The sequence below is a fragment of the Musca autumnalis genome, unplaced genomic scaffold (genome assembly GCF_047663935.1).
Source record: "Musca autumnalis isolate F117 unplaced genomic scaffold, ASM4766393v1 scaffold_5, whole genome shotgun sequence".
Taxonomy (NCBI): Eukaryota; Metazoa; Arthropoda; class Insecta; order Diptera; family Muscidae; genus Musca; species Musca autumnalis.
In genome coordinates, this window is record NW_027412088.1 from 66,507,419 (window position 1) to 66,532,638 (window position 25,220).

At 38.5% G+C, this 25,220-nt stretch overlaps 1 protein-coding gene across 1 annotated transcript in view; it reads right to left on the bottom strand.

The window, feature by feature from the left end:
- The window catches only part of Or49b (Odorant receptor 49b), a 36,200-nt gene extending 23,051 nt beyond the window's left edge, over positions 1–13,149 (bottom strand). The window contains exon 1 of the mRNA XM_073991938.1: positions 12,726–13,149. Within this exon, the coding sequence (XP_073848039.1) occupies positions 12,726–13,019 (294 nt within the window). The 5' untranslated portion in view covers positions 13,020–13,149. The remainder of the gene's footprint in view (positions 1–12,725) is intronic.
- Between the last annotated feature and the right edge of the window lie 12,071 nt (positions 13,150–25,220).

Here is a 25,220-nt window from a genome sequence, read left to right on the forward strand (position 1 = left end):
CCTACCTTACAAAAGAACAATGAACACAATAACTGTTACAGTTTCAGAGAAATAGCTTCGTCTTTCTCCAGAAATTTGCAAAAATTACGTATTTCCCAAAAATGGGGAAAATGCTCGTCTTTAGTGGCATGCCACGCCCACACCTTCCAATATTTGGGCCTCATTTTTTGGTTTCCTTAGTTTCAATATGTTTACTATCGAATCCCATATAGAATTAAATATCTTTAATTTAGATTTTTGGCCAGGAAAATCGATTCCTAAACCATTGTGCGGCGTCAAAAGGATTTTTTGCAACTTTCATGTTATTTTCTCAGGAAGTATGGACTTGCCCTTGATGAAACTTGTACCATCGTATGGGGGGCAGTGAATTCAAGTTGCAACAACAAAAATCAAAGCGATTCGAGATCCAAAGTTTGGACGGTTGCTACGTTCAACAGATATATCGCGTAGCTTTTTAGTGACATTTTTTAACTTTGGGGGGGGGGGGGGGGGGGAGGCCAGCCAGACAGACAGACGGAAGGACATTGCTAAATCGACTCCAAACACATTTCTTCCAAACATTATTTCGATGAGGCACATTTTGCCCGTATGAAAGTGTATATCACCAATATTTTTGAAAATTTAACATAGCTGAAGCCAAGGTTTACCCTTTTAGAACACGCGACTTGTGATTATATATTATACAAATTAAATATTTTTGGATAAAATGAAATGTTTTTGGACGTGGCAAAAAATATTGGCCTTAAAAGATAATTTGCGAGGAAGCTGTGGCTATATTTATGTTAAAAATTGGTGAAAATGGGTTGAAGCCACCATGTCTTTTTTTTGTTATCTCTCTATTTGTGAGTAAACCACACTTCTCTCGAGTTTCCTGTCAAAGTAAAAGAAGAAGCAAACTAAATATGGATCATCTCACTAATGTATTACTTTTCAAAATTTCGTCTGCTTCTACCAGTAAATGATGCTGACAATTTTAAGCCAGATTTACTGTGTTTTTTGAAATTTTCTTCTAATTTCATTCCGCAAACAGGTTTTTATAAAAACTATTTATAGGATTGTAGTACTTGCGATTCTGAGTTATTTGATAGGAATATTGTGAATGTAATCTCTACAGCTTCATAGAAATCTGCATCCAAATGCGAAAATTTTGTGCGAACATTTTTCTAAAAATCATATTTTTCGGGCCTAATTTTAACAATTGTTATTCGATTTCTTCGTACTTGATTGCACATTTTAGTGTTTTACGTTCCTGATCCAATAAATCATTCCCCGTGAAAATCCATCTGCTAAAACGCGAGTTACAAGAAATTCCAAAGTAGAAAAATCGTCTAAAATTGTTTTTGGAAATATCGCGTATTTTATCGCGTTTTCTGCGGTTCGTTTCAACTGCAATGAAACAACTAGTACAGCATCTTCGTTTTAGCGGAAACAGAGATTTGAAAACTTCACTTATAAGGGAGCTACATTAATTTTATCTCAAAAAATAGTGTGTGATTCTACATCCACAGTTTTTGATTGATCGCCCTGAAATAGATATATATCGATATAGATTTTCATGGTGAACACTGAAATCGGATGCGGACAAAAATTGTATGCACTTTGCGCAAATTAGATATATTTTATAGGTTTTTTAATGCTAGGATGCAGCCGATGCTACATCTTAGCCTCCAATGTAAATTTCGAAAAATATATATAAATTAAAAGATATGTATAGTCTTGCTGTACATGAAAATCACATGCGGACAAAATGATTTTAATAATTACGCGATTTACACGTATTTTAAAATGCATATAAAGTAAAATGGGTTAATTGACCTCTGTTTCCATTTTAGAAGCTTTGAGATATATCCTCATCAACCCAATTACCTTGCCTAATAGGAAAGCTTTAATATGAATGTCAATAAAGTAAAATCTGTCTATTTTACTGGGAGATTTAAGCAAAACGAAGGAAATATTCCTATAGATTTTTACAATATTTTCTACTACATAATGCATGTGAAAAATATTTTTTCAAACAAAAAATTATTTTTTTTTTACCAAAATATATGCTTATTTTGGCTGCAACATCGAAAATATAACACCAATCTGTAGGATTGTAGTCTCATTTGATTCGCCGTGAAGTTTAGATCCACAACAAATTTTTATGTAATTTTATGACCAATAAATTGGCCTTAATTTTGAAAAAAAGTTGACTTTTATTCAATAATTTATCAATTTTATGTACATTCCGCGAATTCTGTGTAACATTTTGCAGGTATTATGCAATCTACTCGCTGAAGTCACTTCGAGAGAACTTTTTTGTAACAATGGTGCTCATTAAAATAATAAGCGTTTTTATAATATTTTCTTTCTTAATAATCGAAATAAAAGCGCCATAACTTTTGTCCGCAACAGCCAAAAATTGGCTCGCGACCAGATTCGTACTGGCAATTTTTTTCTTAACCTACATACCAAAAATCGTTGATGTAGCACGAACAAAAATTATCCTTTTTTTCTGAAATGGAATATGAAATAATTGACAATATTCCTGATATACACATTTCCGCCAAGTTGTGTTTCGACTGAATTTATTTCACAGATTTTGTCAGCAAAGTTTACCAAATGTGACCACACAATCCCCCGGCTGCCGGTTCTATGCACCGCACTGGATTGACTCCGAGAAATCTTCGACCAGGGGACGTCACCTCAACAGTTTGTGTACGTGCAGTTTTTTCAACATGGGGCGGCAATTTATCCCGGAATGTCTGCTCCGTGCACTTTTGGTCCGTGCCAGGATAGAGATGAATCCCGGACCAGTATGGATCTGTTCCGTTTACCAGATCCGCATCCACCACATGTCAACAATAATGAGATATAATGGTTGAAGGGAATGGGTGCACTTCCGAGGGTGCTCTGGCCTTAGTCACACCCAGGATTACTGCGCCAGAACATCTCCCAGAGTGGCTACAACTTCGTCGTCGTCGGAAGACGAGACGTCTTCGCAGTCTCCCCAACAATAACAAATGCAGGATCTAACACCACAAGTTCTTGTTCAGCGGCCCGGAAATGCATCATTCCTGCAATTCAATTACAACGGTCTTCGCAATAAGGTCAGCGAAATTGTGGACTGTATGAGTCGGAAAAACATCATGGTCGCCGCTTGACTCTAGTGTCTCATACATGGAATGTATGGGGGTAGCAGTAAAATGTGGTACTGCCGGGGTAGAGCTGCTTAATGTGACATACGGCCGATGAAAAGTTGTGCCCTGCGTTATATGCCCGATCTTAGTTCGCTTATAGAGGGCAACAACCGTCTGGTGTTAGTGGTCTTCAGTGCCAATCATGTGCTTTGGTATACCGTTCTAGGTAATGACCAAAGGGGTGCAGCTCAGATTGATAGGACCACGTTTTGCACAGAGAATGAAGACTCTCCTACGAGGAAAAGAGGAAATTGACACAGCTCGCCAGATATCACCATTGTGGCACAAGGTCTGATAAATAACCTGTCCGCCTCCTCAAAAAGCCCACCAGACTTCATAATCTCTGAACGCCGTACTTTTCGGAACCATGAGAAAGCTGATTGGCAAGGCTTCAGAGAATTTACCAATACCATCGCTTCAGAGAGCTGTCCATTCCCTCAGATCCTCGTGTAGCTGAGAGAACAATCCGGGACATCGTCACTGCAGCAGCCGTTCCCTACATACCTGCTGGTAGAATACCCGAGATCTAACCAAATTTTCCAGCACAAGGGACGGGACTAGTGAATGAGCGTGATGGGCTTCGTCGAACGATCCCTTAAGACCCAAGAGTTGGAAAACTTACAGCTAGTAGGCAAACATAAGCGGAAAAAGTGGATAGACCACCTAAAGCAATGAAACATTACCATAGTATTATATAAATTGTGGACAACGGTTAAATCACTCTCGAATCCGGAAAAGAAGGATGATAGAACGGTTGTTACTTTCAACGGCGTGACAGTAACTGACCCATAGAGGTGCGCGTGTTATTTTAACCGGCAGTTCATAGAGCACCCCGGCTTAAGCAACTGGATGAGTATTTATCAAACGTCCTCAACCTATCGTTAGCCACCCATATTATACCAGAAGCCTGGAAAGTTGGCAGGGTGGTCCCGCCACTGACAGCAAGGATGACAGCAGAGGTCCCGGCAAGGATGACAGCAGAGGTAAATCGTACAGGCCGATTTTCCTCCTGTCGTCAGTAAGAAATATTCTAGAGGCACTACTGATCTCCACGATGAAAGCAGTCTTCCAGTTGCCGAACATCAAAATGTAGTACTACAACATCATTACATGCCATATCCACACAAATCAGTAGAGGACTGAACCAGAACAGAGGGTGTAACCAAACAGTCCTGGTGGCACTTAACCTATCGAAGGCCTTCGATAATGTCAACTGTGCCATGCTGTTCGAGGATATAGAGAATACCACTCTCCAGCCGTGTTTGAAACGTTGGATAATAAACTACAAATATGTGCGGACACGAGTCGTTTGTGGAATTTAGAAACAAGAAGTCCAAAACCCCTCTTTGAAACAGGAGTTCCCCAAGGCGAGGTGATATCTCCGGAACTGTTTAACCTCTACCTATCAACCTTCTATATTTAATGTCTACATAGCTGACCTAGTGTAGTTCTTTCTTCTGAACAATATGAAAATATCCGCCGCTAAATTCACAGCCACACTGTTCACCACTTGGACAGCTGAAATGAGTCTCCCACTGAACATAGTGGTCGATGGTGCACTGATTCCGACCACTAACTACCACAAAATTGTGGGTGTAACATTCGATAGCATGTTTAAATCGTCTGCGCAAGCTACAGCTATTTGCGATAAGAACAGAAGTAGGAACAAGGTTCTCAAGTCGCTGGCCGACAGAACTTTGGGTGCAGACAAAGAAACCATATTGAGCACTTACAAAGCAATAGGCCGTTCTGTGGTAAGCTAGGTGGCACCAGCGTGGTATGCAATGTTAGTGCTACACAGTGGAAGAATATTCAAACCTACCAGAATGCCGACCTGAGGATTGCAACAGTGTGCCTCTTCGTGACACCAGTGGACCATTTTCATGAGATGACGAAGGTTTTACCGGTGCATCAACACAACAGGATGTTGTCGATGCAGTACCTGCTTGGATGTTCTTGCAGTGAGCATCCCTGTCACGATTTAATTAATGTACAGGCTTCTCCCACCCATGCACATCAAGAGAGATCTCCATGATCTCTACCTCTCAAAGGTACAAACGACAACCTCTATACCAATGAGCCTATCAGGCAGGCTTGGCAGCATTCACACTGATGCAGTCGATACCCAATCCGAATTGATGCCACGATACCCAACACATACCCTGCATGTGCATTGGGATAACACGATACGCTGCATTTTTTAGCTGCCCAGCTAACCTCACTCACCTGTCTCCCTATTCTTTATGGACGCAAACAGTCCAAGTTGAGTCTGGATACAGAGAAACCAGAACCTGATAACTGAAATAATACACGACAAAACATATTTACATTGCTACAACAAACTTTTGATATCGAAATATTTTGCCAAAACTTTAAATGTGCCCATATCGGCAAAAGGTCAATAAAAGGTCAAAATTGTTGTTTTAGAGCAGTTTAAGGTCTGGAAATTTAAACCGAAGCTACACCTTGTGGTCCTATTTACATCGATATTATATTTTTCATGGTTACGTCCATGATTCCTGACATAATAGTCCAAAAGCTCTAAATTATACGGTGAGCCACTGAAATGACTGGAGGGCGTGATATCTGTCGAATGGAATGACTCCGAAAAATATCCTCTTCCAAAATGGACGATGTCGGTCCATTCCCTGAGGTCCCTCCTCCGCAACAGTTTTATGTCTAATCCATATTTTGATCGGCAAGTTCATACAGCCAAAAAGTGTAGCCGGTATTCGATCTGTCCATAAATGAAAGTTTCAATTTATAGGAGGCTTGGGATACGGATTGTGTCGATATTTTTGTGTCAGTTCTTTGAGTTTTCTATAAGATATAGCTTTAAAGTAATCGTACATTTATGGCAATACCTTGATTTCGATAGCACGACTGTAATTATTTTGATTAGTTAGCCCTAACCTCCTGGAAGACAAAATAAGAAAAATCAGTCATTTCGGTGGGATATTGACGTCACAACCTTTAGAATTATGAAAATCGGGAGTTACCGTTCTGTGGAGGCTATATAAAGGCAAGGACCTATACCGACAAATTTCATATCGAAAGTTTTATACCCCAAATGAAGACTAAACACCAAATTTTTGACATTTCGGAGGACTATTGAGGCCACAACCTTCAAAATACCGAAAATCGGGAGGTACCGTTCTATGGCGGCTACATGTAGGCGTGGACCTATACCGACAAACTTTTGGGTGGAAAATTTTATACCCCCAGCGAATACCAAATACCAAATTTTAGCCATTTCGGAGGAATATTGATGCCACAACCTTCAAAATACCGAAAATCGGGAGGTATCGTGCTATGGGGGCTATATGTAGGTGTGAACCTATACCGACAAAATTCTGGGGAAAAGTTGTATAACCCCAGCGAATACTAAATACCAAATTTTAGCCATTTCGGAAGACTATTGAGGATACAACCTTCAAAATACCGAAAATCGGGAGGTACCGTTCTATTGGGGCTATATGAGCGTGAACCTATACCGACAAACTTCTGCTTGAAATTTGTATACCACCAGCGAACACTAAATACCAAATTTTAGTCATTTCGGAGGAATATTGAGGCCACAACCGTCAAAATACCGAAAATCGGGAGGTACCGTTCTATGGGGGCTACATGATGGCGTTGACCTATACCGACAAAACTCAGGGGGAAAGTTGTATACCCCCAACAAACACTATGTAAGACAATTTCAGTCATTTCGGTGTGATAATGAAGCTAAAACCCTAAAAATACCGAAAATCGGGTTGTACCGTTATATGGGGGCTATACCGATATAGCCCATTTGCAATACCAAACATCCTTGGAGTAATAGAAACTTCTATACCAAATTACAAAGCTCTATCTTAAAATTGCGAGCAGTATCTTGATTTCAACAGACAGAGGGACGGACAGACGGACATGGTTATATCGTCTTAGAATTTTACTCTGATCAAGAATATATGAGGAAAAGTCAAAATTTTTTAGTTTCCATGAAGCCAAGGTTTGCACTATTATAATACGCGAACTATTGTAGTTTGCCAGTAACTATGACTATTGCTGGATTAATTTAGATGTTTTTGTACAAAGCTCAAAAATTTAGCAAAAAAATTTAATTTACGTGGTAGTTACGACCGCGTAAAGGAAAAAACATAGGTAAAAACACGTTGAATCTAAACAGGTTTTTTACATTGCTATTCGATTTCTGATTAAACCATTCAAATGACGGACATCTGTCCAAAGTAAATGTTGGAGAATACAAAATGGAGATTACACTTCTAATGTATCACTTTCCAAAATTTCCACTGCATCCACCTTTTATGGATGCTGACATTTTGAAGCCGGATTTCAGGTGTTTTTTGTATTTTTTATGTAACTGGGACGCGCATTCGGATATTTCGAAAAACCAATTATAGGACTAAAGAGCTCGCGATTTCGCATAATATGATATGTATATTAAGTATGTAGCCCACACAGCAGCAGAGTAATCTACTGCCAAAGGCCAAAATTTAGTGCGATATTTTTTCTAAAAAACCTATTTTTTGGGTACAGTATTTACAATATCGTTTTGAGTGTGCTGGTACCCCGCGATATTTTAGTTTTTCGACGATCTGGATCATATGAATCACAGATCGTAAAAATCCATCTACTAGAACGGCGGAAATGGCTACTGCAAAAATTGAAAAATTTGCAAAAAATGTTTTTCAAAATATCGCTGACTAATTCGCGTTTTATGTGGATCGTTTCCATTTCAATGAAGAAAGTGAATCATCACTCGCGTTTGTGCGAAAACTGCGGTTTGAAAAATTTAGTGGCATGGGAGCTGTATCCGATTTATCCAAAAAATACTGTGTGATGCTACATCCACGGTTCTTGATGGATTTTATTGAAATATGTTTAGATCGATGTATTTTTTCACGGTTGATACTGAAATCGGATGCGCATAAAAAGTGTATGCACTTTGTGCAAAATATAAGCGTTATACAGTTTGTTGCACGCTAAACTGCAGACGATGCTACATCTTAGCGGCCAAAGTAAATCCTGGCAAATGTGTACAAATTAAAAGAGAAGAATTCGCTGTATTGGTAAACCGCATGCGCATCAAGTGATTTTGAGGATTTCGCCATTTACACGCATTTCAAAATGAACATTACCCGATACAATTTTATTTCAAGATTATACCCCATTTAAAGGAACCCAACATTTATTTGGAAGATATCCATATCTTCTGCTAGATGTTAGCATGTTTTCGAGAAGTGATTAGAATAAAAAATGTGATTTATTGCGTGGAATTTAACTAAAATAGAAGAAAAACTCCGACCTATTTTTCTTACATTTTGTTCAACTAACTCACAAAATAAATTTTAATAAATATTTTCTCTTACAAAAATTTTATAAATTTCCTCAATATATTTTTTGTTTTTTGCTATAATATGCAAACCGCTAAACGGATTTGTATAGTTTTGGTTTCATTTGAATCTTCGCGATGTTTAGATTACGTACATATTTTTTATATATTTTTCAGATGCATAAACAGCTTGAATTTTATTAGAACAAGTTGTAAACTACCAATTGTTTTGAATGCTTTCCTAATTTCCGCGAAAATTTACAACTTTTTCACTAAAGTTATGGGACCTCAGTAACCATATAGTATGTAGGGAGCCCCTAATTAAGAGAGTTTCTCAATATAATGATTAGAGTCTTTTAAAGATTTTTTTCTTTTTATCAGAATTGAAACCGCCATAACTTTTGCGCGCAACAACCAAAATTAATATCTCGAACAGATTTAAGAATGGGATTTTTTTTCCAATGTATGTACCAAAAATCATTCATGTAGCTTAAAAAAAAATTTTTAATTTTTTTTTTATGGAAAACTAAAAAATTTTGTCTTTTCTTCATATATACTTTATAGGGTCTCCGATGAATATTTCGATGTGTTACAAGCGGAATGACAAATTTAATTATACCCTCCATATTATGGTGGAGGGCATAACGAGTAAAAAAGTATCAGTCGGCTTTGCCGACAGAGATATACCCTCACTGAGGTTTAAGAAAGCGGTTTTCTTGTTCTAGCATCGGAACCAACAAAGTTGTAATCAGCTACTTGCTGTCATTTGTTTGACCATTTATTAGCTTTCTAACGATATACTTATACGGTTAACCGGTTACTTAAAACCGGTTCCAAAATCGGTTTTAATATCAGAATATCCGGTTCAAAAATTTAGATAACCGGATCTATCCTCCAATAAAATTTGTTATTAACGTGTTCGTCATTACAAGAGCTACAAGGTGGCGCAAAAGTAACCTTCCGATGTTTTTTGGCTGTAATTAAAAAAAATGAAAAACTTTGATTTTTTTTGTGGATTATTTTTATTAGGTCTTTTAATTTTTTTACATCAAGTCGAGAATATGATATCAGATAAATGGCCGCCGCCACAGTTTATTGTCTTTTGAGCCCTTTTTATGGCATTTTCCATCACTTTGGCCAAAACTTCCGGCGATAGGTCCTCACATTCTTAGCGGATATTGTCTTTAAGAGCTGAAAGAGTCTGAGGCTTGTTGACATAAACCCGCGACTTCAAAAAGCCCCACAAAAAGAAGTCTGGAGCGCCTCATTACTCATGATTATTTTTGATGAAAAATCATCTTCCCCTTGGTGGTGATTAAGGATGGCTTGATCGTATGTTAGACGGGATTGGCGTTCAGCATCTAACAGCTGATGCACCGTCTGGACTTTTACGGAAACATCTTCAAATCCTGTACTAAAATTCGCTGTAAAGACCGTCAACTGATACCCATTTGTGTGGCACGTCGTCTGGCCTATGTTGACGGCGCTTCCATGACATCCTCGGCTACAGCAGCAATATTCTCTGCAGAACGGATACTCCGGGGTCTGCCATGCATGGCAGCATCACGTGTTGTGCCAGTCTCTTCAAGGCGAGCGGCTAAACGTCTGCGACGAAATTCACGTTGTGCTAAAGTCACCGACCGATTATTGGTCAAATAAATAGTCACCAATATTCCGCGATCTGGAGCAGTGTAGCGTAACATTGTTTATTAACGTGTATTTTACATGTGTTTACTATACAAATGTCAAAACAGAACTGACATTAGGGGCCAATCGCAAAAATTATAGCATTTTCTGATAGGAGGATTACTTTTGCGCCACCTTGTTATGGTAAGTATTTCAGAAGCACCACAGACCAATAACGAATATACAAAAAAACAAAACATAGTTTTCTGAACAAAAACCGGGTAAATGTCAAAAAGGGCCATGAAAACGGGGAAATATCGATTGGTCATCAATGAGAACCGTACCTAAAATCTTCTGAACAACATTTTTGCAGAATATTTGGAAGCTGTAAAATCTCGTCTTGTGGTACTTTTACTACGATTCAAAAAATAAAGGACGAAAAGGACATGGAAGGAATTGAGTTAGAGGGATGAACTATTCTACAAAAAGATTCACCATTCGATTGGCCATTAAACCATTAATCACGCGATATCTCGGAAACTTGACCTATGGTGAAAATTTCCTTTTGGGTTCTTAGTACACTCACTAAGGGCTTTCATCACCGCAAGGAATTTTCCACCCACTGACTTTGAGTCCCATTTTGTAGCACAGTGTAATTTATCGATATTTTCCGAAAAATGTGCACCTTCTCGAGGCCATAACTACCTGAAGGAGCGTTCCAATGCTTTTGCGATGTACTAGAGAGTTCTTAATTACTGTCTTGGCTACAATTTTTGTCTTTGTGTTGGATAGAAAATCTCAGTGGTTTGGTTGTTATTTGTCAAGATAACCCCAATATCACCATAGTTGACTTTTCTAGTTGATTTTTTTGCTCAGTACGATCCCAAGAATCAAAAACTCCAGGCGCCCGCTAACACTTTTTTCCTTCCATACCGGAAGTTGCGCACCGTCGAAATTAAACAAAGCTTGGACAAATATTACGGAAGCCAAATTTTGGACCGAATCGGCTGATCCTATCGAGAGTTATCGTGCGCTTCGTTCAGCCACTTTACTTAGTTCCATAGGGGTTTTTTATAACTTTAGGACTATTTTCTCAGGATGAATGGATTTGCACCCTAAAAAAACTTGCACTGTCGTATTGGCGGCAGCGAATAAAAGTTTTTGCAACAAAGATCAAAGTGATTCGAGGGAAGGCCGTAAACTGCATTTTTTGTGAATTTTGTGTGGGAGGTACCCGAACGACTTGACATATGTAGTCCATATTCGAACCTGATATATGTCTTGTAGAAATATTACGATGTTCAAGGTACGGACCAAATCGGATACTCTCCTCCAGAGTTATCGTGCATTTATTTTTCCCAACATTTTTGAACGTTTGTGGGGAAGGTACCGGAATAAGTGGCCAGATATGGCTTATCTTCTAACCTAAACTGAGTTTGGACAAAATATTACGAAGTCCATATTTTGGACTGAATCGACAGATCCGTCGAGAGGTATCTTGCGCTCCAACCATTATACACGGTGTTAAAGGGATTTTTTGCAACTTTCAGGTTATTTTCTCAGGAAGTTTGGACTTGCCTTTGATGAAACTTGTACCGTATGGGGGGCAGTGAATTTAAGTTGCAACAACAAAAATCAAAGCGATTCGAGAGCAGGCCCTAAGCTGAACTTATCCGAAATTTTGTGTGGGAGGTACCCGAAGGAGTGGACCAATTGAGTCCATTTTGCCCGTATGAAAGTGTATATACCCTCGTTAGCATAAATGCTGAGGGTATAAAAAATCACCGGAGCGATGAAAGTTCACATTTTTTAGGGTTTTTAGGTTTTCACGATTTTGCTTAGAAACGGAAATCCTATAGAAATAGAACTAAAGAAAATATTGTAGCATTGAAAATTCTCTGCAAGACTGACCTGTTGGATATTTTAATAGGTTTTACCATTTTTGAAATATAGAAGTTCAAATTGGAACAATGCACTGACTATATCGCCTCCTTATAAAACAATGTCATGCACGTTGCACCTTGACAAACTTTAAATGAAACCCGCTTACACCTGGGAAGTTTTTGTGGATTCTGAAACAGCAATGTTCATAGATAAGAAAAATCCAGAAACAAGAAAAAATCGCTGGAAGGATTTTTAAATAATTCGTTATCTAGATTTGGGCCATATTATACACGGTGCTCTTGAAGCAACTTTAAATGGAAGGTGCTTACAATCGCCGGAGCGCTTTTTAAATAAATCGCGATTCAAGTTGACCTTTTTAGGGGTTTTTTAGATTTTCACGATTTTGCTTGGAAACTGCAGGTCTTATCGAAACGGCACTAAAGAAAATGTTATATGACAATGCATTGACTGTATCGCCTCCTTATAAAACAATTTCATGACTGCAATTCCCCAAATTAAACTTATATATCTCGAAAATGGTACAACCATTTTCCAACGAAAGCCAATCTTGTAGTGAATTTTCATTTAAAGTTGCTTCAAGAGCACCGTGCATATCGTAGAATAACTGTGGACCAGCTTCATTATAGGTAATTAAGAAATGTATCCTAAACTTATCCAAAAACAATTATATCACTTACATCCAATTCATAGAAATACGTTTCCAAATCATGTATTAAACTTTGATATTGTACACGATCTTTAATTAAAATATAAGCTCTCAAAATTGTGTTGAACCACAACACCAACATATAGGAATTTCGTATTATAGCATCGATACCCTCTTCGGTCATAAACATATAATAGAATTGAGTAAAGACGAGAAATGTTGGTGGTATCACAGTGACATAACGTCGCCAATTATGGTCGTACAGCAATGACCAGAATTTAAGAATTTTCACATTCATATAAATCAATGGAATATCTTCAAACATATTTTTTTTTTGGTAAATGAACTGGAACTGGATGCTGGTTTGTAGAACACTTTTATTTTTTTTATTAAAATTCTTAAAAAACGAACTATTTCCGCGGAACTTTTCACTTGTGATTTCTTTTGTAAAACTGTTATCCTTCTGAGTTTTGTGTGGCCTTTTTAAATGATTCTTTTTTCACTCCAATGTCCTTGATAACAAATGTATTACACGTATTGTAATAGTCCAATTAGATTCCAATTGTAATTGATTTAAAGATGAATAGGCATATTTTTTGAAATGTTATTTCGTAATTGCAGTTATTTCAATTAAGTACGGTAAAAGTTCTTCTAATATGTATCGCTTGCATAAAATATGATTAAAACAGGTGAACGTAGCTGCATATTTTGTTCGCTAGCAAATTGCAAAGCCAAATATTCTTTTTTCCAACAGTCAGAAAATTGTTTTACCTCAAGGAAACGACCCGAAATAAAAAAGGATAAATGACACAGCAGTAACAGTATAATTGGTAATGAAGTTTTTAACACCGAGAAAAGTTGACCATTAAGGTGTGTGATGACTTTTTCTGCTTAAACCAGGGTCAGGCTATATGCTCACTTTGCCCGATCCTGGCTTAAACTTTGCAAAAGGGGTCCAGCTTCTTTCAGTGTAGTGACGGAATATAAACTTCATGTCGTCTCTGCAGCTGTTTTCTTTAATCACAGTTTTACCATTAGTGAAGGCTGCTTTTAATTGAGCGTAATTGTTTATCAAAATTTAATCGACCCATGAAGCTCATCTTGCATCACAACCCAAAGAACGCGATTTAGCACATAATGCTGAACTTGGGTGTGGGGTAGCCTTTCTCTTTCTCGAATATCTGCAACAATCGAACTACAATGCCTTTAATTTAGCAGGTATTGACGCTTATTTTATCGGCAACAATAATAACTAGTGATCCCCATAGGTTGAACACATATAGAGCGCAGCTAACATAATTTCCATAGATTCATTCTTGAGGACTATGGTCTGGCATTCAAAGCTCTCAAGGCGTTTGTCGTCAAAGTGTATGCTCCACTCCAGATAAAGTGTGCTTACCAATTAGTACTTCACCCGAACAGCCTCTTAGGGTAGATAACCTTGTGCATTCCTGTCTGACATTAGGACAACAGCTTTGAGCGCATATTGAAGTTTCTTGCAATGCCTGTTGTGTTATGTTTCCCTTTGCTCATTGCAGCATTGTCATCCTCTGCTGTCGGATGCTACACAGAACAAAAAATTGTTCAAGAATTTTTACATATTTTCGTTCGTGATGTAGTGTTTTCATGTTGTACATGTACCTCAGATAAGATACATGGGCAGTTCCGAAAGCCACTATTTTTTAAAAAAATATGTAAGATTTCCATGAGATGTAAAATCACTTTACTATTTTCCCCTACGTTGCTTTCATATTTCCTCTTTTGTTTGGTAAATGCTCTCAACTTTGTTCTCGCCTCCTTTTGAATGGTCTCATCGTCTTACCACCACATTGGCACACTATCAACATCAACCACAAACCACAACACAACCTCCACCATCGTCTCACCTACACATTGAGACTATATCAACAAACAACAACCCGACTGAAATACAAATAAACGCTTTACGTTTAACTACCACCACAACCACCACAACTAATAAACCAAACAACTACAGTGTGTTTGGTGTCGAAAAACAACGTAATTGGCTGTACGAAATAGTTCGCATCTACAATTTTGTAATTTCTTTAATATATAGGCAACATCTAATATCTCAACATGTGCGTACATATGGTTCATACTGTTCTGCTATGCTCACAGGACGATAACAATTACAGTGAAAATCATTAGAAGAACGGTAAGTTACAATAATAGAAAATAAAAGAATTAATAAAAAGTAGCAAAATTTGTCTCTGGTTTGGTTGATGGTGTTGTGTGTGGTGGTCGTTAGTCAATAAACACAAAACAACTCGCCAAAATTGTTTTTTTTTCAATCTCTCAGAAGAAAACAGTTTTTTATACCCTCCACCATAGGATGGGGGTATATTAAGTTTGTCATTCCGTTTGTAACTACTCGAAATAATCATTGTAGACCCACAAACTATATATATTCTTGAACAGCAATTCTTCATCGATATTGCCATGTCCGTCCGTCTGTGGAAATCACTCTAGCTTCCGATCGGATTGAAGTACGTGGATGAAATTTTGGTAAAATCTATTATATATATGTAGGACTTTTGGTATTGAAAGTGGGCTATGTAGGACCACGTTTTCGTATAGCCCCCATACAAAGTGACGCGTGACCAGCGTTGTCGACAGTTTTTGATCGGAAATCGTCAAAAAAATCGTCAAATCGTCAACAATATTTGAAAAATCGTCAACATGGTCCAAAACTCGGTTTGATTACCTTTTAATGCGATTTTCGCTGATATTTTTGTGCATGAGACTGACAACATAAGATATACAACCCACAGCAATAAATCTAACCCAATATCACTTAAATACTGCTATAAAAACAGCTTTCAGAAGATGATAGTTTTCATATGGTTATGGAGTTTGAAGTAATGCAGCATGGTAAAGCTGGGTACACATTGTCATTTTAAATGGTAGCTTAGCTCAAATATCGCTTGCTTGACAGTGTGCCGGTCCATGTTTGTCCGTACAAGTACATTTTGGTTGTTGGGCAGTCGAAAATCGATAAAAATTTTCATTCAAAACTAATAGCTTAAAGAGGGCATTTGTAGGAAGTTAATAAAGCTGGACTCATATTTTTCTATAACAAAATATATAATTAATATTTTATCTCGAAAACTTTTTAAGGAAGATTTTCATCCATTACCAAAACTAAACGAAAATTTTCAGCTCATGTAATTTGGATGTGGGGCAAAAACTATGAAAACATGTGCCTAGATATGCCAGATATGTGCCTAAATATAGCCAATCCGTCTGGAAATTGCTATAAAACATTAAAAAAGCTAAAAAATCGAGTTTGGAACATTGATTGCCTTAAAATCTTTCGTGAAACATTGGTGAAAATGTAGTTATCGTCTTTTATTTCATGCATTTCTGGCTTACGTGAAAAATCGTCATTTTGGACCATAAAATCGTCAAATCGTCATTTTTCAATGTTGGGCCAAAAATTCGTCAAAATGACGATAAATCAGCAAATTCGGCAACACTGCGCGTGACGCGTCGTCGTTTTAAGGAAATTTTAGGATATTTGTCCCATTTGACCATCGAATTGGTTGTAATTTGGTATTTTGTGTCCCCAGAGGCTAGAAAATATTTCTACCAAATTTTGTTTATATAGGTCCACGTTTTTGTATAGCCCCCATATAAGGCCCCATATATAGTACGCGTCATTTTAAGAAATTTTGAATGTATTAGTCCCATTTGACTACCGAATCGGTTGTAACTTTGCATTTTGCGTTTCAAGAGGCTAAGAAACATATCTACCATAAAATGTTTACATAAGTCCACGTTTTGGTAGAGCCCCCATGTAACGTCCCATATATAGTACGCGTCACTTTAAGATATTTTGAATGTATTAGTCCCAATTGACCACAGAATCGGTTGTAAGTTTCTATTCTAAGAAATATTTCTACCATAAAATGTGTATATAGGTCAAGGTTTTGATATAGACCCCATAGACAATATCTCCCGATTTTCGGTATTTTGAAGGTTTTAGCCTCATTATTGCAGCGAAATGGCTGAAATTTGGTATTTAGTGTTCGTTGGGTGTATAAAACTTTCCCCCGGAAATTTGTAGGTATAAGTACACGCCTTCATATAGCCCCCATAGGTCCGTACCTCCCTATTTTCGGTATTTTGAAGGTTGTGGCCTCAATATTCCACCGAAATGGCTGAAATTTGGTGGTAAGTCTTCATTTGGGGTACAAAACATTCCATATGAAATTTGTCGGTATAGGTCTACGCCTTAATATAGCCCCCATAGAACGGTCCCTCCAGATTTTCTGTATTTTGAAGGTTGTGGCCTTAATATTCCACCGAAATGGCTGAAATTTGGTGGTTAGTCTTCACTTGGGGTATAAAACCCTCCATATGAAATTTGTCGGTATAGGTCACACGACCTCATATAGTCCCCATAGGACGATATCTCCCAATTTTCGGTATTTTTGAGAGTTTTAGCTATACTATACTAACAGTTTTTAAGGGTTTAGCCTCATTATAACAACGAAATGGCTAAAATTTGGTACATAGTCTTCGTTGTGGGTATAAAACTTTCCACCTGTCGGTATAGGTCAACGTCTTCATATAGCTCCCATAGTACGGCACCGCCCGATTTTCGGTGTTTTGAAGGTTTTAGCCTCATTATTCCACCGAAGTGGCTGAAATTTGGTATTTAGTCTTTTTCCGGGCTACAAAAATTTCCCTCAGAAATTTGTCGGTATGCGAGTACGTGCATGTTTTGGGGGGTACCCCCATAGAACGGTATATCCCAATTTTCGGTATATTGAAGGTTTTAACCTCATTATAACACGGAAATGGATGCAAGATAATACTTAGTCTTCGTTGAGGGTATAAAACTTTCCACCTGAAGTTTGTCGGTATAGGTCCATGTCTTCATATAGCCCCCATAGAACGATACCCCCGATTTTCTACATATAGCTCGTTCTCCACCAAAATAGCTGATATTTGGTATTAAGTTTTTGATAGAGGTATGAAACATTCCAGCCGAAATGTGCCGGAATAGGTCGACGTCCTCAAATACCCCCTTCCTTCCGATTTACGGTATTTTGAATATTGTGGCCTCAATATACCATCGATATGACTGAAATTTAGTATTTAAATTACCATGGGTGTATAAAATATTGCAGTGTAGAAGTGTACATTCCTATTTTCGGTATTTTAAGGTTGTCTTATCAATATCCTATCGAAACGGATGAAATTTAATATTTAATCTCCGTTGGTGGTATAAAACTTCCCACCTAAAAATTTCCGGTATTGTTCCATGTTTTTATATACCCCCATAGAAAGATCCCTCCCAATTTTCGGTATTTTGAAAGTTTTAGCCACAATATTCAATGGGAATAAATGAAATTTGGCATTTTGTACTCGCTGGAGTTAGGAAACTTTCTTCCAGAAATTTATCTGTACAGGTTAACGTTTTATACAGCCTCCATAGAACGGCGCTCCCGATATTGTTAACTATCCAAATCCAGAATATCCAGGTTTAGGTCTAGTCGGTTTTGCCCAATTTTATGTATTTCGCTCAATTCGGAAAATTGTAAATATTGGTCCATGTTTTGGACCATATTATATTATATTGGGTCTAAGTGAACAATTAGGTCCCGCTGAGCTGGTAAGCATGGACGCGATTACTTCAAATGTCCTGTTTCGCTTGTTGTGGCAACTGACACTTCCCAGTATGCTTTATAGGTTTGATGATCTGGGTGCTCTCTTTAGTCTTAGAATTTTACCCTGATCAAGAATCAAGAAATACCCCTCAGTAATGTTGGCGACATTTCTTGAGGGTATAAAAATAGTTGATTATTCAAAGTTTCAAACTTGGCCGGAGGATAGTCCGCTCGACGTCATCAAACAGCGTGGAGGGCTTGACATTATCAAAGGCTTTTGATAAGTCGAGCAGTACCACCACTGTCCTATTACACGGCTTGTTCTTCTGATGCTGGAGAGGAGTAAAGCCTCAAGAATCTTTGCTACGTCCGACAAAAAGTTGGACAATTGTGTTGGATCCTTCTCAGCAGGAAGAGATCTAATGTGACATACTACATATTCTTCTCTCCACCCTGTCACAACCGGGTAGCTCGACAAAGTGTCGTTTAAAATAATTTGTTAGATGTAACTAAAATTTTGTTATATTCATTGTCGATGGTTCATTGGACCCATTAAACTTCTGTAGTTTGTAAAATAAATTTTCTGATTTGCTTATTGCCTTTAAATAGACAGATTGCAGATAAAATAAATAACGAACAACTAACAATGGGGATCTTCTCAGATGTGTACTTCGGTACGGAAAGTCTCTGATCGTCACTCTCTTGGGAGTGTCCAGATATGATTCATTTTCGAATTTTCCAAGCAGCTGACTACTTCTAATTTTATATTAAGTATTCCCTGGTAATATCAAACAGACAACCGTTTGTTGATAGCTAGAGTGAGAAGGCGACCCGGCCTAGAGGGTTCGTTGGCAGCCCCAACACTAGGTCTTAATTTAATCATATTACAGAAACATTAACAAAATCAAACAACGACAATGCTATGATGACGACTTTTGGCTTTAAGAAACAATTTATGATTGGCACCTGGAAGGTAAAAACTCTCTCCGAACCAGGAAGACTTGAGCAAACAACAACAGTGCTATGATGACGACTTTTGGCGTTAAGGAACGATTTATGATTGGCACCTGGAAGGTAAGAACTCTCCCCGAACCAGCAAGACTTGAGCAAGTCCGTATAATATCGACATATGTCAGCAGAACCAGTAAAATTACAGAACGGATAATCATTTATTTACTCTTACAACTTAAACTAAAAAATAAGAGGTGTAGGATTATTTATTTCCCTAAAGCTCGGAGTGCCCTGATTGAACACAATCATTCAGCAAGATTCAAGTTCACATATTTGCATCGTATAGTGTTACGCCCCGCTGAACCGGATGAAGACGACATTAAAGATTACTTTTACAACCAACACGATGCAATAATGATATAAAAATTTGCATGGGTGATTCGAAGGATAACAAGAATCTGCAATCGGTCATGGGGAAACATGGCCTTGGAGACGTTAGAAATAATAATGGAGCAAGACTTTGCGCACGCCATCGGCTCTTTATAGGTGGGACTAAATTCCCGCACAAAAATATCCATAAATATACGTATACGATGGATTGGGAAAGGCGTCACAACAACACCTAAAGGTGACGCACTGTATTATAGCTGCCATGACGTAAAGCATGAGTTTGGTTGCGGATTCGTAGTTAGTCGGAGACTAAAACATCTGGTAATCCAGCTTCACCCCAGTGAATGAAAGACTTGCTGCAATTCGAATAAAAGCTAAATTCTTCAACATCAGCTTCATTTGCGCTCATGCTCCCACTGAAGAAAAGGACGAACAGACCAAAGATATATTTTACGAGCGCTTAGAAGAAACATATGACCGTTGCCCTGCCCATGACATTAAAATCATTCTAGGCGATTTTAATGCCAAAATTGGAAAGGAGAATATCTTTGGCCCAACAGTTGGGAAATTCAGTCTCCACAGTGAAACATCTGACAATGGTATGAGGCTGATAGACTTTGCAGCTGCAAAAAACATGGTAGTTAGCAGTACCAGATTTAATCATCTCGATATTCATAAGGGCACCTGGCTGTCTCCAGATCAAAGAACAAGTAATCAAATTGATCATGTTGTGATAGATGGAAGACATTCATCCAGCGTGTTGGATCGTTCCAAGGCGCAAACATTGATTCGGACCACTACCTTGTTGCAGCAAAGGTACGTACCCGTCTATACGTTGCAAATAAAGCACGAACAGACACAAAGCGGAAGTTGGACATCGATAGGCTGCAAACACAACAGATAGCCACAGCATATTCCACTCAACTATCCCAATTGCTTAACGCGAGCACTCCTTGTCCCGATAACATAACAACACAATGGCAAAATATAGACCACTCCATGCAAACAGCCGCAAAATCCACACTTGGATTCCAGAGACCTCCACAAAGGAATTCATGGTATGACCAGGAGTGTCGTGCCACTACCGAAGATAAAAATGCGGCATATAGAGCTACTTTACAATCAGTAGCAACGCGTAGCGCACGAGAGAGACATCGGGAGAAAAGGAGAGAAGAGAAACGTCTTTTCCACAAGAAAAAGAGAGAAATGGAAAAGCGGGAGTGTGAAAAAATAGAGATGTACAGGAGCCAGAATGAAGTCCGAAAATTCTACCAAAGAGTGAAACATCATACAGATGGCTTTGGTACAGGCACATCCAGCAAGGTAATCTGGTAACAGATACAGATAGAGTGCTCAGGATATGGAGGGAACATTTCTCCAATCTGCTGGTATCCAATAGTAGCGAAGACGATGATACCACAGATCCAATCCCAGAATGTATACCACCCGGCCAAGATGAGGTAAAAACAGCAATCAACCGGCTGAAGAATAATAAAGCAGCAGGAGCCGATGGCTTACCAGCCGAGCTGTTTAAAACCGGAGGCGACGCGCCGATAAGGTGTATGCATCAGCTAGTTAGCACCATCTGGCAGGAAGAACGCGTGCCCGACGATTGGAACCTGAGCATCCTATGTCCCGTCCACAAGAAAGGAGATAAGACTGTATGCTCCAACTATAGGGGCATAAGTCTTTTCCCTATTGCCTATAAGATAGTGTCAGGGATATTGTGCGAACGACTAAAGCCAATGGTCAACGAAATAATTGGACCATACCAATGTGGCTTTAGACCTGGCAAGTCCACCATTGTCCAGATATTTACCCTGCGGCAAATCCTAGAGAAGACCCAAGAGATGCAGATCGACACATTTCACCTTTTTGTCGATTATAAAGCAGCATTCGACAGTCTCCTCCGATCAAAGGTATTCCATGCAATGTCTGAACTTGGTATCCCCGCAAAGCTCATCCGGCTTTGTAAGAAGACTTTAACTGATACTAGGTCCTCAGTTAAAATTGGAAAGAACCTCTCCGAAGAATTTTGTACCAAAAGAGGTTTCAGACAAGGAGACAGCCTTTCGTGTGACCTATTCAACATTTTGCTGGAAAAGGTAATACGAGATGCAAATGTCAAAAGAAATGGCACAATTTACACCAATAGCCACATGTTACTTGCCTATGCTGATGACATAGACATCATGGGACGATCAGTAAAGGAAGTAACTGATACCTTTAGGAAGGTCGAAGCTGAATCTGCGAAAGTGGGTCTGGCGGTAAACGGCGAAAAGACCAAATTGATGGTGTCGACGCGCAAAGCGTCCATAGAGCTCGGACCAACTGTGGAAGTTGGTACCTACAATTTTGAGGTAGTTAAAGACTTCGTCTACCTCGGCACTGCCATAAACAGAACAAGCAAAATCAGTTGTGAAATAAGAAGAAGAATTGTATTGGCCAACAGATGCTACTATGAATTAAGTAAGCAATTTAAAAACAAAGCCACATCTCGTCAAACAAAAATAACACTATAAAAAACGCTGATACTACCCGTGCTAATGTATGGCTCCGAAGCATGGGTACTTGAGCAAGCAGATAAGGCAGTGCTTGGTGTGTTTGAGAGGAAAATTCTTCGAAAGATCTAGGGGCCGATTTGCGTTGACAGTGAATATCGACGTCGTATGAACCACGAGCTATATAAGCTATACAAAGACATGAATATAGTTAAACGTATCGAGATGCAACGATTGCGTTGGCTAGGCCATATCATGAGAATGAGCGATGATGAACCCGCTAAAAAGGCGTATGAATACATGCCACATGGCGGTGCACGCAGAATCGGCAGGCCTAAGCTTCGATGGAGCATACAAGTAGATGAAGAAATGGAAAGGCGCGGTATTCCAAAAAATCAAGCGAAAAACAGCGAGGAATGGAGATCTTTTCTTAGTTCGGTCTATGGAACAAATGTTCTGTAATGGGCCAACTAAGTGAGTAATACGTGGGAATCACCGGGACATTATACAAGAAATCAAATCGACCACTTCTTGTATTGTATTTAGGATATTTTGTAGTAAAATTAATCTGTTTTGAAATTTATTTTTGTGAGTGTTTTTTTTTTATATTGTGAAATGAAATAGACTTTTACCCCCAGTTTTTGTAACTTATTTTTGTTCGTTCGTCTATATTCGTAATAATTTAGGCATTCATAGCTTAGTCCCCAGATGACATACACATCTAATTTTTCGTATACCCGTTCCATATATCGTTAAGGATTCCTCATTTAAAAATCAGCGCTCTGCATTTGCGCTAAAGCGAGTAAATCGACATACAAAATTGGACAATTCGTGTGAGAAGAATAAAAATTTTTACAAAAACTGGGGGTTAGTACCTCGGATCCTCACGTTATTTTTATTAAAATGTTCGTGAAAGTGTCTAGAATTAGAAAAAAATTATCTTGTCTGCCAAAAGTTGCCGAGCGGTATTCAGTTGCCATTATACTGAGTGTACTCGGAGTTTTGTGAATGTTTAGTATGGGATTTTTGGGTGATTTTCAAGCAATCGGTGTTGTTGTTTTGCATTTTGTTTCGATCTTATTTTATAAAAAATGATGTTTTTAGGATTACAGTACGAATGTGTCTTTTCACATTTGTATGCTTTTGAAATAGAGTTTTCAAAAAACTTTGTCAATGCCAGCATGGGACGGACGGTATTCCAAGAAATTATAGAAAACCTTCAGGTGGATGTTGCGGGTATGATTTCTCTAAGTTGTCAGTACATTCAGTAGGAAAATATGACCAAAATCGTGAAATTTTAAAAAACGGGAGGTACGTCTATATGGGGGATATACCAAAATATGGACCTGTATCGACCATGGACCTACGCAAGATGTTTGATACCACCAAATAACACAAAATGTCAAATTACAGCGAATTCACTTTGAAAATATAGACAAAATCTTCAAATTAATAAAAAAAAATTGGGAGTGCCGTTATGGGGGTCTATACCTAAAAGTGGACCAATCCTGACGATTTTTGGGGAAAATTATTTTCTAGTCACTAAGAGTTCAGATCAGATCGATATCTTGATTAGAAATACATATTTTTGTCGCTCTCTGCCATACAAGCTAAACCACAGTGCATTGAGGTCAATCTTCTTTAATCCAATTTCCATAATAGGGCTGTCTCGACGAAACTCATCACGCACATTTGCTATTCCAACCGATATTTGCAGGTATATTTTTTTCTGCTATTCGAACATCAGAAGGGTTGAGTAGATCTCTGAAGCGGTGATTTTTATACTAGGCCAGTCTGCTGATGGGGACAATTATGAGGAGATGGTCTGACCCAAGAGAAATGATCTGGTGATACGATAGTTATATCTGACGAATTCCGCTAATTTCGGTAGGGACGTCCTCATTGACCGTGCTAAACGTAGAGCTATTAATCTGCTCATCTAGCACTATACCCCTGTGGTCATTGCCGAGGATCGAATGCCACAACTCATCATGAGCATTAACTAGGCGTTTACACAAGACAGACTGTCTGCAAATACAACTCTGATTTACTAACACATACATACATTTGTCGTTTGTCTCCCAGCTGTCCATCATTTTTTCAGAGACAGTAGGCTTAACAAATTTTTGAAGTTGTTGTAAAAAAGAAATGAAACGATAATTGAAATGTGTTGAAAATAAAAGAATATGAACAAAAACAAAATATGTGACCGGAAAACAAAAAGAAATCGACGATCTTCATTCATAATTTTACAACTGTTTTTGCAGTTGTCTGGACGCCTACGTCACACAGTCATGTTTTGGGTTTTTGACAATCAATACATGTACTCAACTGTCCTGTCTTGTGTAAACGCAGGGTAAAGCCACCATGACCAGACAATTATGACCTTCCAAAAGCGGCATTTCCACATCTGACTGCTAGCCCATATATTCCTTGTACGACTTATTAGAGCCAGACTCAAGCGAGGCAGGTCTGTATTGAATAGAGTGCTGCAATAGGAAAGCTAATCCCCCACCCTCACTTCTGGTGCGATCCTCAGCACGTTGTCACAACACTGTAAGTTGTTGTTGAGCTTTATTTCCTACCCTGAAGCGACCATAATATTCTTCCGACTCTTGAAATCCAAAATTTCCACGATTTTACCTCATTGCAATTAAATTGCAAAAAGGATTCATTCTCCGTGATTGAAACAGCAACGGCTGGTGTTATGCGCTGCGTCTGCGGCTGCGGCGATGTTGCGTATTCTGATGATGACGACTCAATAGGGGCTGCGTTTACGTAGCTTGCGTTATCTATTGCATCTCTATTGCATGAGTGTGATGGATGCGGTTGTGACAATCGGAGCACATCCATATTGGTCCTTGGTTTTTCTCTATTGCCGCGAGGACCAAAATATGCTGCTCCCAACACACAGAAAAACGATACAAACATGTGTACATTGAGGTGGTATCCGCTGGCCGGAAGACGGTAGTTTAGTAGTTCCTGGTTAATTTGGTATCGAAGAACCCGCCGCCGTGGGATTGAATGGGTGGATGGTATTGGCACCAG